Raw genomic sequence first — 16,606 nt, 5'->3', positions numbered from 1 at the left:
GGAAGAGATCCAGAAGCCATATTGTAAATAAGCGGTGACAAGTGCTTAAAAAATGAAGCCAAGGCTCTTGATGGCATTATACTGCCAAGGTGTCAGTCCTTGAGAGCATAGCTCCCGACTTCTCATTAGTATGTCATTAGTGTTAAGCTTTGCTGCTACTAGCCAAGCACAATTTCTAACTAACGCAAGCATATGTTATTATTGAGGTTATTTCAATACTGGACTCTAAAATTTCACAGTTGGGGGTTGGATCCAAGATTCAGAATCATGACTATTTGAGCCAGTTTTCCAGCATACTATGTTGCATATACATTAATTGTAGTTTCAGCCACCTACATCTATATAATTCAGCTTCTATTTGGTTTCCCCCCCGCCCCCCGCTTTCCTATCTACACTCATAACCAGTCAAACTGATGTATTAATTGGTGAACAAATATATGCCACACACATCTCCAATTCTGTGCCTTTTCTCATGTTGGTCATTCTGTATCCCTGTTTTTCCTCGTTTCCAATTATTTCAGTCCTGCTAGTCCTTGAAGAAGACAAACTAGTAGCATTAAAGCAGCATGCCTTTCCAATTACATCAGAAGTCATGCTTTTTAAAGAAAACCTGCAGGGTGTGTGATACGTGGAGTTTACCGAATGTTCCTTGTGCTACACCACCAGGAACCATAGACTGAGGATTAAGGGACAGTGTTTCTGGCCATGACCCTGTCACTAACCTACTGTACTAATCGGGGCTTTTCATCTGTGCTTTTTCTGTTTCTTCATTTGCTCAATGAGAAAGGTTTACAAGATTAATGATCATTTTCAGATCTAACACTGAATTTTTTAAAATGAGTTTTCATGTAAGATCTCTTCTACAGCTACATAACAAGAGGGTTTCTGCAAAAGACCGTATCTCATACATCTGTGTGTCTTCAGTGTTTGAACATCTGTTACAAAATGAATTCCCTAATGAATACCGGCGATTATCCTGCAGCTATTTGATAAGCTAAAGAGATCAATTAAAATGTTCTTCTTTATATTCACAGGTAGCATTCTTATCACCAGCTATTAATTTGCATATCAGTGTTCACAAACAGAAAGTGGGGGTGAGTGAGCTAGATTAACACAAATATATCATCAGTACTCCCAAAGTGGCAAAAGATAATGTAATAAAAAAGCATCAGCAAGTTTCATCAATTGAAATAGATGAATAATTTGAATTGAAAATTTAACCTACTATAAAGTTTGTCAGTATGTGTGTGGGCATTTGCATGTGTCTATGTGGATTGCTGTAAGGATCGTACAGGTTTGATATAGACCTCACTAAAATCCTGGAACCATATTTTCTAACTATGTGGCCAGGGATGTATTTACTTCTAAGAACATAGTAATAATAATGCTTGCCTCTTAGGAATTTAATGATAAGTAAACTTCAAAATAAACTATTGAGGCCGGGCCCTGTGGCTCACGCCTATAATCCCAGCATTTTGGAAGGCCGAGGTGGGTGGAATGCTTGAATTCAGGAGTTAGAGACCAGCCTAGGCAACATGGCAAAGCCCCAGCTCTACAAAAAATTAGTTGGCCGTGGTGGTATGTGCCTGTTGTCCTAGCTGCTGGGGAGGCTGAAATGGGAGGATCACCTGAGCGCAGAAGGTAGAAGTTGCAGTGAGCCATGATTGTGTCACTGCACTCCAGCCTGGGCAATAGAGTGAGGACTTGTTTCAAAAAAAAAAAAAAAAAAGAATAAAAATGAACTATTGATTTCTGAACTTAATGATAGCAGACACCTTGCTCACCCCTCTTCTGACTACGTCAACATAATTTTCCTTTAGGGTTTTAAACTTTTTCAAATCTCATATGCAATCTTCATGGCACTCAAGAGGTCCAGAACGTTTTGGAGAAGAGACGGCCACATATATCAATATATGCAAAAAAACAAAAACAAAAACAAACAAAACCTCTGCAGCAAATGTGAATCTTAAACAGAGAGCTGCAAGAAAAGAGTTGCAGCTGATTCATCACAGTTGCCACATTCTGAAGAGCCTGCTACAAGTACTTACAGAGGAACCCTACTCCTCTCCTTTTCTGAAGATTGGTCATTCAACTTTTTCCTTTGATTCTTTGAGCTATACCCAATTATTCCAATAAACTTCTTTCTTTTTTTAATTAACCATGGCCAATTTCTGTTGATTACGGTTAAAGAATGTTAAGAGGACAGTACATGATAAAAAGTAATATTCCCTAACTTTTTAACCCCATGAATAATTCTCTACCATTTACACCAAGAACATTGAATTTTGGTATTCCTTTATTAATGTGACTTTTCATTAAGTATTTTATTTAATAAATTATACATTATATTTTTAATATACGTGTGTGTGTGTGTGTGTGTGTGTGTGGCAGGGCATCACTGTGTCACTGAGGCTGGAGTGCAGTGGCATCATCTCAGTTCACTGCACCCTCCACCTCCTGATTTCAAGAGATTCTTCTGCCTCAGCCTCCCAAGTAGCTGGGATTACAGGCATGCACCACTACACCTGGGTAATTTTTGTATTTTTTGTAAGGACAGGGCTTCACCACATGGGCCAGGCTGGTCTCAAACTCCTGGCTTCAAATGATCCACCTGCCGTGGCCTCCCAAAACGCTGAAATTACAGATGTGAGCCACCATGCCCAGCCCTCAATAAGTATTTTAGATATGAAAAATACTGTAAGAAACAAATCAGAACAAATGTAATTTTCAATGAATTTATTTTACCTGGAGTCTTCCAAAAAGGTAACTAAGAAAGGCTTCGCTGACAGCAGAGCTTTGTAATTCTACAGCAATATAATAAAACATGAAAAAACGGCCGGGGTGGTGGCTTATACCTGTAATCCCAGCACTTTGGGAGGCTGAGGCAGGTGGATCACCTGAGGTTAGGAGTTCAAGGCAAGCCTGGCCAACACGGCGGGACCCTGTCTCTATTAAAAATACAAAAATTAGCCAGGCATGGTGGCGGATGCCTGTAATGCCAGCTACTTGGGAGGTAGGGGCAGAAGAATTGCTTGAACTCGGGAGGCAGAAGTTGCAGTGAACCAAGATTGCACCACTGCACTCCAGCTGGGCAAAAGAAAAGAGAAAGAGAAGAGAAGAGAGAGAAGAGAAGACAAGAGAAAAAAAGAGAAGAGAAGAGAAGAGAAAAAGATGGCTCAAATAAATTAGGCATTTCCTAGAAACTTTAACTCTACAAAAATTATCTCTGGATAGTAAGTACACTACTCTAACAAAAACACTTTATGTTTTCACCAGACATGAACATATACTCTCTTTTTTCATTTTTAGTGGTAGTTATGCTAAAATGAGCAGTAGTTTGAAACAGAGTACAGCTTATAGTCTTCTCACAGATTTAATATCCGCTACTTTTTAAGTTAATCAGTTTTACTGCTGCTATTATTTTTCTGTATGTTATGTTATCAGCTTGCTAATTTTCTTAGAATAAAATAGATATTCACAAATAATTTAGATTTCATATGTGCACATAAATGCATTAATACAAGCTACTCAAAAAATACACATTGAATTATTCAAATACTCCAAATATGTTCACACTAGTCACAAAAAGGAATTTCTGATATACTATTACCAGTTTTTATGTGAGGGTATACAATACCAGGAATGTTGAAAAAGCCCACAGGTAAATATTATCCAAGAATCCTTTAACATAAATATAAACATATTTCTATAATTAGATTATTAGAAATGCTTAAAATGATGCCTAGTACTTTTTCTTTTCCTGTATTCATATCTGATCTTATTTGTAATAATATCATGTTCCATTTCATTGGTCATTTTTAGCATAGGAACTTTGGGTTTGCTGTGATGCCTGCAGAAATGAATTTGCTTATTTCATAATTTAGTACTAGGCTTTCAAGATATAACCAAATAAAACATAAATGTATTTTGCATGATGTTTTCTTGGCTTGTCCAAATCTTGCCATCCCTTGAAGCCCTACTTACTCTACCTCTCCTTCACATGAAATCTCACAGCCTGAACTTGGAGTGCTGATTATTTATCTTACAATTTGCCATATTACAGTGCTGGCATATTTTTCCCCATATTGTTTAACTTTTATGAGATCTTATTACTTCATCCAGATTATAAGTTCCTTAAGGTCAGAGGAAATGTTTTATTTATCTTTGTTTTCTCATTAGCATTTCCCCAGTGCCTTGCATAACACAGGTTTTTAATGAATGCCTGTTCAGTCATTGATCAGTCTGCCAATGCTGACATGAAAAATGAGTCAAATCCTCTAGACTTTAGGGTGTTCTTACAGCTTTTACCATCTTGGATGAGAAACACAGAAGTGAAGTTTCTATCATTCAGAAACATGACCAGAATCAACAGACCACAATCTGTCCTTCCAAGTTCAAGAGATAAAGCCCAATATTGAGTACTTAGGGCCAAAATACATGATGTGATAAACAGCTACTTATCAAATAACAAGCCAGAAACATGCTTGCCCTCAATTACCCATTTTTCCTAAAAAAAAAAAAACCAATTTTCCTCTAAGTATTCTCAAGTATCAACTAACTTCCACCCTTGGCTTTGACTGCAATTTTAGTTTACATATGGTTTTATTTCCACATACCACCCCCTGCCACAAACGGACAGTACAGTGTACATGAAATGGTGGTTTACTGGACTTGCGGCTTAATCTTTCCATCTATGACAACTACACTTGTGAACATCAAAATGCTCAGGTTCCAATAGTCATGTAGGTGCCCCAGTCTTTTTTAAAGGATTCACAGAGAAGAGTTATGCATAACCTTTGGTTGGTACTTCAGTAAAGTAGGTAGACATTTTAAAATGCTGTGCAAAGCAGGGATCATGTAGGAAGACAGTATCAACTTTGCCTTGCTGGGGGCAACTAAATATATATTTTCTAGAATTTTAACTTATTGCCTCATATATCAGAAAATATTACAAACATAAATGACATATGCTAGATTTCAGTATTATACAACAAATAATGTCAATAAATTCAAAACTAATCATCCCATTGGCTATATTATTTTACAAGTCAAACCCTACTGGTCTAATTTTAAACAATTACAACAAAACAAATAATGCTTTTTTTTTTTTTTTTTTTTTTTTTTTGAGACAGAGTCTCGCTCTGTGGCCCAGGCTGGAGTGCAGTGGCCGGATCTCAGCTCACTGCAAGCTCCGCCTCCCGGGTTTACGCCATTCTCCTGCCTCAGCCTCCCGAGTAGCTGGGACTACAGACGCCCGCCACCTCGCCCGGCTAGTTAACAAAACAAATAATGCTTTTTCATTCCTCAAAGAACTACAATATTGCTAAAGGTGTAACGCAAAAAGCTCACAATTGTTAAGACTCCTCATGCTCCATCTCAATCTGGAGATTCACTTTTCCTAGTACCTCAGAAGACTGCTATTTATTCATCTATTAACATATGTTTTATTATGTTAAACATATATTATGAGACAGGATTTACATTTTGATAGTTATTGGAGTGCCTAATGCAAATACATGTTTATATTCATCAAAAAGCCCTACAATATGTTATATCTTTTGGAATATGTGTGAGTACAAAACAACCTGCAATATAGATTGCCAATATGGTTGCGTATAAAATGCTATGTCTCTTTTACTGACTTCATTAATCTCAGAATTAAAATGGCATGAAAACACAATAACCTATAATAATAGCAATACATAATGATAATACATGGTAATATTTAAGTCATGATTCACAGTTTAAAAGCTTCATTTACTTTCTCTCTCTTAGTCAATCATCAGAAAATCCTGGGATAAAGCATCAGTTACTTTTCCTTTTTGCTGGCTAATACAAAGACATAGGAAGCAAGGTGACATCTCCTAGGTCGTTCCACAAACAGCAGTGCTGGGAAGGAAACCAGTCTTCAAGAGAATGCATGAGAGTAATGCAGACTCAACAAATTATAAAATAAAGAGACTGGCCTCTTAAGGGATATTATATTAAAGGATAGAGGAAGAGAAGTATGAGAAAGACAAATGCAGAAAAAAAAAAGGTGCAAATAATTGTGCTGACCTTATGAAAATCATGTAAAAACTTTCAACTATGTAAGTATTAAACGTGACTCAAGAAATTAATTCTACAAATGCAAAAGAAATATTCATATATTCAAAATAAAAGTTTAATTCACTGGGGACAAAGTCTGTCTATTTCTCTATTTGTGAGATAACAATGTAAGCTAATACTAACTTGAACTTCCAGGTCACCGTCATTACTTTTAAGGAAATGAAAGTGGGGTAAAAAATATGGTGCTGGGTAGGTACTCTTTCACTGATAAAGACCACAGAGATTTTTACTTCCAAAATCAGAAGTTCAGCCTTTGACCTCTGTCCTTCAGAGAACAGACCTGGAGCTCACTTCATCTCTCTCTAGTCACTACTTGCTCTTTCTCAAGTCACCTTCCACTTGGGCCCTCTATTCCTTCTTATTCTTCAAATTATTATATAATAACATTGACATTTTTTCAACAAAAATACTATAAAAAGTGAAATATTTTCTATGAAAGGCTTCAACAGAATGACAACAAGGGACTGGGTAATAGAAGAATTTGAACAGGATAAAAATATCAATGCAATCAATGAAAATATTCTTAAATCCTTTCATTTTACTTATTCATTTATTTATTTTAGAGACAGGGGTCTCACTATGTTGTCCAGGCTGGAGTGCAATGGTTACTTACAAGTGCAATTGTAGCTTACTGCAATCTAGAACTCCTGGTCTCAAGTGATCCTCCTGTTTCAGCCTCCCAAGTAGCTAGAACTACAGGCATTTGTCATCCCACCTGGCTCCATCATTCATTTTAGTAGTAAATTATGATATATATTAATGTCTTTCTTTCTCCATATCTCCAACTTTATGAAAGCATGTCTCTCTTTCCATTAAATTAAATGATTCAAGCAAAAACCAAATTGTCCTAAGCAGCTAATCTATGCCAGTAATTGTGCTGTGGTTGATTGTTCATGAGGGCAAGAGATTTAAGGTTTCACTAAGAGATGGAATGCTATAACAAAACTCACACTCATCTTTGCCCAAATTAATATAACTTGGTATGTGGGGCTGAACTGCAGTCAGGAAATTTTCTTGACCATGAAGGCAGGGCAATTACAGAGAAGAGGGGAAGGCTTATTCTATCTGCTATATTTGTGATTCATAAATATTCTTGTGCACAGATTATATTCTCAGAAATGGTCTATTATCACCACATTAAAAACAGTATAATCATCAATACATTCTGAAATTGCTGTCTAGATAAGGACATAATATGTATGATTTCATTTTTTAAATAACTATTATTCTATACCAATCCTTTACAAGGTTCTCTCTCTATATATACACACATATATATACACACACATACACACATACATATATGTATATATACTACTTTAAAATATGTGTGTGTGTGTATAAATGTATATAATCACTTTATTAGTTTAGAAAGAAACAACATTATGGGCTTTTTTAAACCAACAAATATTAAGTAATTTTCATGATAATTTAGAGTCAAAGTCCAGACTTATCTCAAAAGTTAGCTGAAAAGCACTTACCATTGTTAAATATTATTTAAATCTAAAAATCTGTGGATAGCTTATAATTGAACATATCTGAATATAAAATAATCATTGTGTTTTCTTTTTCTTTTTTTACCTTATAGTCTTTGTAATCAAAATCAAATCTTTATGTTGAAAAGTGAAGTATTTTACTTACAAACCCAAATAAGACATATAATACAATAGACATTTTATTTCAATTATATTCTATTTTTTATAATGTTAACTTAAACAAATAAGTCTCACAGAAACACATGTATACACACAAAAACACATGTAGATCTCAGATTATAAATTATGGCTAAAAAGTGCAAAATGTAAGGTTGACATATTTTGAAATGCTTATATATCACCATTGTGTCAGTATTAAAGATATTATCTGGCTATCACAGTGTCTAGCCTTGATATAAGACTACTGAAAGGATATTCTTAATAGTCTTTGCATGTAGATAGTTTTTAAAAATTTTTTAAGTGGAAATATTAAACTGAACAAATATATACCGTTCAAGTAGACCAATATCAATAAAATGATTTGTTTTCAAATTAGTCCCTAATTTGAATTGCTGATATAATTATTTTTCTAACATATGCATGTATCCTACAACTAAAACATGCATCGCTTCATTTTTGAACATGCTTTGCTTTAAAATAGGTTCAGGATAATCAGTTGAATAGAAACATAAGCTATGGCTTGTAGATAATAATGGATGACTAAAAACATGGCTCATTGATAATGGCCTTGATAATCAGATGACGATTTTGAGTTAGTAAAATGTATATTTCTAATCCTGTTTTACCTCTGCTGCTATAACTCTCTCTCTATATATATACATATATATATAGTTTTTTATTTGTTATGAACAAAGAAGCATCATAGCATAAAACAAGAGTTGTGAATAAAGATGCACTGTTTGTAAAACCATAGACAAGGAGAGCAATGACTTTTTACCTCACAGGGCTATTGGAAGAATCTGGGTCATGAGCTGCTACAGTGCCAATGATATTCCCAACCTGGGTAGCTTCTGACACCTCCATAGGGTACAAGGGTGAAGAGAACACAGGGGGCTCATCCACATCTTCCACAATTATCTTCACGGTTGTTGTGTCGCTGAACGGACCCAAGCTTAGAAAGCGGGGGTCGGCATCTTTATTTGCAGCTTCTATCCGTAGTGTGTAACTTGTTTTGGCTTCAAAATCCAGTTCCTGTAAAGAAAGTCATTAGGAAAATTAAATTACCGGTTAAATAGTCAGCAAAGCAGAGCCTTTTCATTTATGAATGTCAATAAGCACAGGAAAGACTCTGTCATGTAAATGCACCATCAGCATTCAAAAATAATAAATAACAATGCCAATCAGAGTTCTTGCTGCTTTCCTGGCTCACAAACGATGGTTAGTGCTTCTGAATCAACTTCATCCACTCTGCCGCTATACGCTGCATGAACAGACAGATATCAGTCTTTGGAATATTATTTGAAAGAAAAACTGGTCAAATTTATATTTTTCCAACAGGGACTTTCAATGTAATATTCTTCCACCATGTGATTTAACTGTACTACCCAGGGTGTACTTTAAAAATTAAGAAAAACATCACTTTCTATTGAATTTCTCATTTAAAGGTCAGTGATTTTGGGGACTACATTAGGATTCTGAGTTTTCAGAGCACTCAAAGTGTGGTTGCAGGGGCAAGTGTGCCATCCTGAGGTTGTTCAATCTGCAAACATGGCCAGTTCTTCTCCATGAAGCACCCATCATGTCTGCCTTCACTATTCCTCCATCAAAATATACTAGATTATTGGGGGAACCAGCCCCCAATATTTCAATGTAGGTTCTATTTTCCCTAAGTGTCAGCCAATCTGAGAAATAAAGAGAAAGAGTACAAAGAGAGAAATTTTACAGCTGGGCCTTTGGGGGTGTCATCACATATTGGTAGGACCGTGATGATGACCTTGAGCCGTAAAACCAGCAAGTTTTTATTAGGGATTTTAAAAGGGGAGGGGGTGTACGAACAGGCAGTAGGTCACAAGGAATCACATGCTTCAAAGGGCAATAAAGATCACAAGGCCAGACAAAATTAGAATTACTGATGACGGTCTCCATCCCACTGTGCAGGCATTGTCTTGATAAACATCTTAACAGGAAACAGGGTTCGAAAGCAGACAAACCGATCAGACTAGAATTTACCAGGCTGGAATTTCCCAATCCTAATAAGCCTGAGGGTACTGCAGGAGACCAGTGTGTATTTCAGTTGTTATCTCAACCGCATAAGACAGACAATCCAGAGCAGCCGTCTATAGACCTACCTCCAGGAATGCATTCCTTTCCCAGAGTCTCAATTATTAATATTCATTGCTGGGAAAATAATTCAGTGATATTTCTTCTACTTACACATCTGTCTATAGGCTCTCTGCAAGAAGAAAAATATGGCTCTATTCTGCTTGACCCTGTAGGCAGTCAGACCTTACGGTTATCTTCCCTCATTGCCTGAAAATCGCTGTTGTTCTGTTCTTTTTCAGAGTGCACTGACTTCATATTGTTCAAACACACATATTTTACAATCAGTTTGTACAATAGTGGTCCTGAGGTGATGTACATTCTCAGTGTATGAAGATAACAGGATTATGAGATTAAAGTAAAGACAGGCATAAGAAATTATAAGAGTACTGACTGGGGAAGTGATAAATGTCCATGAAATCTCCACAATTTGTGTTCTTCTGCCTCAGCTCCAGCCTTGGGGTCTCCGTTCGAGGTCCCTGACTTCCCACAACACTAGATCTCTATTTTAGGAGGTTAACAGTTATATCTCAGAATCTTTACACTGTATCTAATTTTCCAACAGGATTTACATGCTACAATTTTCCTAAAAATTAGTGACCAACTCAAACCACATGAGAGCTGAAAAAGGTTATAAGGACAATTAAACTAGTTGCACTAGCACAGCATCATCTTTGAAAAATAAAAATCATACACACAACATGTAGATGTTGTTTGTGACAATAACATGCTCCTTTTTCTTCAGTGGATACAGAAAGTAACAGCTTTTTATGACTTTCAATTTCAGTCTCACCACTGCAAAACTGTCCCCAAATTCTTTTTACATTTAATGATGTAAAACAAAAAGAATTAAAAATAGTTAAAAAAAACTGCATAGGAATACTGCAAAATATAATACATATTTTACTTAGTTGTCAGTATATAAAAATAAAACATTATGAAATGTGAGCTAATATGTAATACTGAGAATTGTAATTATAATTCATTCACTATATGTTTGGGTGTATGTATGTGTACATATGCAGGCACACATTTATTCCAACTTAACCCACAAAGGATGTGATAACCAAAATAAATAAAACAATATAGTTACATAAGTATAAAATAGGTATAAAATAGGATACATATACACATACTGTATTGTGTATCATATATCCCATACTGTGTACAGTGCATATTCACTTTGCTACATAAAATATAACACATATATACACACATATACACATTTTATATATAAAAATATATGTATACACATTACATATATATACACATATATGTGTGTACATATATATACATAAGAATATATACATATATATGTATGTTTGCACACAAATATTAAAGAGATCCCATGGTTTATCTCTCAGTAAGAAAAATGAAAAAAAAAGTGTATAAATCAATACAGAAAATAGGCTTACAATATCTAGACCAGACTGTACTTACTAAAATGCTTATTTAACATCTGTCTTAGCCACTAGATTTGAAGCCCTGACCATTTTGTTCATCACTATTACTCCCAGTACCTAAAATGCTTTTGATACATAGGGGAGTCTTAATACATTCTTGAGCCTCCTTTTCGTGAACTAACACAACAACAACAACAAAAATTAGAACACAGATATTCAGGTACAAGAGGATGAAAATTAAACTATATATCTGACCCAAAGAATCCTGCTGGTCAAAGTGAGAAACAAGGGAAGAAATATAGTCAGGTATATTGTTTTTCTTGAGCACAAAAACACTTTATAGAATTGCTCCAGAATGAAAAAGTTTCAATTCTTATCTAAGGTTTTACATAAAAATGTTGGGGCACATGGAAAATACTGCCATAACAACATTGTATTAACAAACTCAGTAATATTTTTATGAGGCTAACTTTTTTGGTTTTTTATTATCTAAGAGTTGGTTTTGTCCAATGGTGGTCAAACAAAGGTGAGAATCAGAACCTACCAGAGACCCTTCTAAATTATGTGTGGCCCCTTCCAAGGGATTTTGATTCAGCAGGTGCAGGATGAGGCACAGGCAGATATATTTTTAGAAGGCTCATCAGGTGATTCTGATGCAAATTTTCTCTTAAGAAACCTGACCTATTCATTAAAATTTTCTTGGGCCTATATATAAATTCCAACCTTTATTTTGGGGACACTTCTCAGAAGCATTCTCATTTACCTAAAAGCATCTACTGAGAAATCAAAACATACTTGTAAATAGTTTGGATAATAATCTCAGTTTGTCCTTATATTCTTTATAAAAATTACTAACTATAAGAGAAAACTTATTTTCAAATATGATGTGTCTGTATGTAAAAGAATATGCTTAGAAATCCCATTTGTCAGCTCCTTTCAAATCAATGCAAAACCACAACTTTATTTATTCAGGTTTTCACATTAGCAAAAGGCATACCAAGTATTTCTGTATTCAAGTAAAAGTTTGTCTCCCTTATGAAAGAATAATTTAAAATTTACTGCAGAAATGAATGCAATTTTTTATAGCAACTTATTTTTTTAAATGTGTCTAAAAGGCAGTAACATGAGGTATAGACATCTGGATGCTAAAAAGTCATGATGAAACACAGTATTATGCATGATGATTGGTTGCCTAAAAGCTATTATGAAAATAAAGCAATAAAAGAATTCATGCGAAAGTCTATGAATCAAGATTACAGACAAAAGGAATTGCTTCACAAAATTATTTTCAGAGCACATCAGAATATGCCAGGATCTAGTTTTCAAAGAGGGGAACAGTGTGATGAATAAGACTGTTAAGCATTTGAATAAAAAATAAAGTTTTACAGTAAAATTTACTTTTTATTTGATTTCTCATTGTTGATTTCTAGATAAGTAATATAGTCCATAACGATTAGAATTAATTATTAAGATTATACTTGAAGAATAATAACAATTGAGAAAAGACACTAAAGAAAGAAATAGAAAAAAATAAAAGTAATTTCTAAATAAATTATCTCAATGTTTGAAAGTACATTGTATTAGTTCGTTTACTCGCTGCTGATAAAGACATACCCGAGATTGGGCAATTTACAAAAGAAAGAGGTTTAATGGACTCACAGTTCCACGTGGCTGGGGAGGTCTCACAACCATGACAGAAGGTGAAAGGCACATCTCACATGGTGGCAGACAAGAGAAGAAGAGCTTGTGCAGTGAAACTCCCCCTTATAAAACCATCAGATCTCATGAGACATAATCACTACCACAAGAGCAGTATGGGGGAAAACCACCTCCATGATTCAATTATCTACCACTGGTTCCTTCCCACAACACATGAAAATCATGGGAGCTACAATTGAAGATGAGATTTGGGTGGGGACACAGCCAAACATATTATACGTATAAGTGGATACTTACATAATTGGAAATTTAACCAGGATTAAAAAAAAAAAAAAAAAGCTTCTTCTCTCTTTTAGCGTCTCTAGCATTCCCAGAATGACTCTGTGGCTTCACCACTTCAAGTCTGGAATCAAATAAGGGACATACAGACCGGTAGATACTTTTTGAGTGACATCTGTGTTAGAGACACTAAAAGAAAGAAGCAGTTTTTTTGTTGTATTAGTTTCCAAAGTACAAAAGTAGTCTTTAAATGTATAATTAATTTTAAATGTATAATTAATTTTAAATTTATAATTAAATTTATAATTAATTTTAAATTTAAAATTAAATTTATAATTAAATTAGGATTAAATAAAAAGAATTAAAAAGATTAAATAAAAAGAATTCTGTGTAAGGCAAGGGTCTGCAAACTTTTTTGTGAAGTGTAAGTATTAGTGACTATTAGCCTTTGCAGGGCATACATTGTCTGCCATATGAAAACGAATAAATATGATTGTTTGCAAATAGTAATTTTTTGATAGTTAACTCAGATTTTAAATTCTATATGGCTTTCACGTATCATGACACAGTTTTCTTGTTTTGAGATGTTCCAATCATTTAAAAATATAAAACCATCTTTATCTCCTGGGCTGGGCTAAAACAGGCAGGCAGTTGTTTGCCAGTCTCTCATCTAAGGAGCCCAATATGGTAAGGCTAACATTACAAGTGATTAGCATCCCGTACACTTTCTCTCTTCTAGTATATATCACCTGCTGTTCCTTCTTTCTCAGATGATTCAAAAATTGTATTTATTTCTCACATAACTTAGTCATTCCTCTCAGAGAAATTTTCTAGAGACTATCACCTTCTTAATAAGCATTTCCATAATCCCCTTACCTATGTAATAAAACTTTTTTTATATTAAGAGCTAACTACAAAGAGTTGTACACACAAACACAACTTTAACATGCATTTTAAAAAATGTAAGATTAGTGTTTCTTTTGCATTTTATATTTGTGTCCGCCCCCCAAATACCACCAAAATTATACCACCATACGTTCAAATCCCAAGGTGATGCTATTAGGAGGTGGGACCTGTGGGATTTAATTAGGTTTTGAGTGTGGATCCCTCATGAATGGTATTAGTGCCCTTATAAATGGGACCTCAGAGAGTTCCCTCACCCTTTCTGCTATGAGAGGACACAGGATATGGCTGTGTATGAACCAGACAGAGGGCCCTCATCAGACACCAAATCTTGACTTTGGACTTCTCAGCCTCCATAACTGTGAGAAATAAATATTTGCTGTTTAAACATCCAGCGTATATTTCCGTTATAGTAGCCCAAACAGACTAAGACAATATTATTACACATGAAAAGTAAAGAGCAGGGCCGGGCGCGGTGGCTCAAGCCTGTAATCCCAGCACTTTGGGAGGCCGAGACGGGCGGATCATGAGGTCAGGAGATGGAGACCATCCTGGCTAATACGGTGAAACCCCGTCTCTACTAAAAAATACAAAAAAACTAGCCGGGCGAAGTGGCGGGTGCCTGTAGTCCCAGCTACTCGGGAGGCTGAGGCAGGAGAATGGCGTGAACCCGAGAGGAGGAGCTTGCAGTGAGCTGAGATCCGGCCACTGCACTCCAGCCTGGGTGACAGAGCAAGACTCCGTCTCAAAAAAAAAAAAAAAAAAAAAAAAAGAAAAGTAAAGAGCAAAGAGTTCTAGTGAAAGTCCAAAAAGCCCACGTTTAAAGAGCACAGATACTACATGAACTCACGGTCATGTGTATCCATCACACTGTATAATGCTATCCTGCATAAGCCCTTGTTGACCTCACCAACTTCATGAGGTTTTTGTAAATTATTGAGAAATAAATAGCACCTAGAACAGTGACTGACACAAAATAATCACTGTATAAATATGTGCTGTATTACTATTATGCTGTTATTAGAAGCATTATTTCCTGCTAGATAATAAGCAAATGGAAAGTAAAGAGTATATGTTTCTCATCTTTGTTCCGCCCTGGCACCTAGGTTGTCTTTGGCAAATTCTATTGTTGGATTAAAAAATATGACTATCACAAATAGTGGAGTCTCAAAGTTTCCCCTGCCACTTGTAGTCTTTTCAATATTAAAGCAAGTTAATTACTGAATTCATTTAATAAAATCATTGCACTTTATTTTTCTTCATTAATATAGCTTTGCTTCTGGTTTATAGCCAAATATATACTCATTAGGTTCAGTGACCTTCTTACAGATCTTGCGCCTTTAGCCAATGATGTTGTTAATGTTTCAGGAATTGATCCAAGTTAAATCCTCCTAAAATTCTCCATTCTGTTCTCTTTAATGGTAGCATGACACTATCAGGGCTGGATAGTGTATGTGTATATGTGTGTGTCTATATACTAATGTCTTATGTTTAATGTTGATTTTGTTCAATAGTTCTATGATGGATTGCCATCATTAAGAGTATTTCTTTCTCTGGAGATTCTAGCTGTTTTTTCAGATGAAAGTATATTTTGTAGCTTTCAATATCCGTAGCTTTTCCTTACTTCTTGAACAAATAAATATGAATATTTTTTCCTAAATGGGCTTAAATGAGATCATACCTATGGAAAAATAACCCTCATTTATAACTTTTCCCTTACAATAATTTTATGTTAGGTCGGGCACAGTGGCTCACACCTTTAATTCCAACGCTTTGGGAGGCCATGGTGGGCAGATAATGAGGTCAGGAGTTCGAGGTCAGCCTGGTCAACATGGTGAAATACTGTCTCTACTAAAAATACAAAAGTGAGCTGGGCACAGTGGCACGTGCCTGTAATCCCAGCTACTCAGGAGGCTGAGGCAGGAGAATTGCTTGAACCCAGCAGGTAGAGGTTGCAGTGAGCTGAGAGCACACCACTGCACTCCAGCCTGGGCGACAGAGCAAGATGCCATCTCAAAAGAAAAAAAAAAAGAAGAAAAATTCTCTAAATAAATATACTATCCAGAATCTTAAACCTGATCTACAACCTTGGATGAGGTATAAGAGCAGGAATAATTCTGTACATTTAAATATAATGATTCCCCAAGAATTTTCCAAAGTAAAATACATCCTCTTTATTATGAACAACTGCATTCTGTGGTTTCTATTTTCATATTTCCCTGGGTTATGACCAAGAAGGCCTTATGCTGCTTCTAGCTTGAGTAAATTTAGACAGGTTTCTTTCTAATTTTAGGTCCCGACCTCTCTTTCGAAAATTTGTCATTGTAAATCTTTTCTCTGCCCTTTTAATATGCAAATCTTTTAAAAATCCTCTTTACACTTTTGTTAACAAGGAATGTCTTCCTCAAGGACCCCAAAGCCATCTCTATGAAATTTTATCATTAAGGAAGACAGAACCAATACATCCCAGTTTCTGTAAAAGGATAAGAGCCTAACTTC

The 16,606-nt window shown here is 35.4% G+C and overlaps 1 protein-coding gene across 3 annotated transcripts in view; it reads right to left on the bottom strand.

Annotated features, from left to right (window-relative positions):
* CDH7 (cadherin 7) overlaps positions 1-16,606 on the bottom strand; it is a 131,697-nt gene that overhangs the window by 32,027 nt on the left and 83,064 nt on the right. For all 3 annotated transcript variants that reach the window (XM_025365415.1, XM_025365414.1, XM_025365413.1), the window contains exon 7: positions 8,542-8,795. In XM_025365415.1, the coding sequence (XP_025221200.1) occupies positions 8,542-8,795 (254 nt within the window). The remainder of the gene's footprint in view (positions 1-8,541; positions 8,796-16,606) is intronic.

This window comes from Theropithecus gelada, chromosome 18 (genome assembly GCF_003255815.1).
Source record: "Theropithecus gelada isolate Dixy chromosome 18, Tgel_1.0, whole genome shotgun sequence".
Taxonomy (NCBI): Eukaryota; Metazoa; Chordata; class Mammalia; order Primates; family Cercopithecidae; genus Theropithecus; species Theropithecus gelada.
Note: the sequence above shows the minus strand (reverse complement) of the source record. Positions and strands in the feature narration are given on the sequence as shown.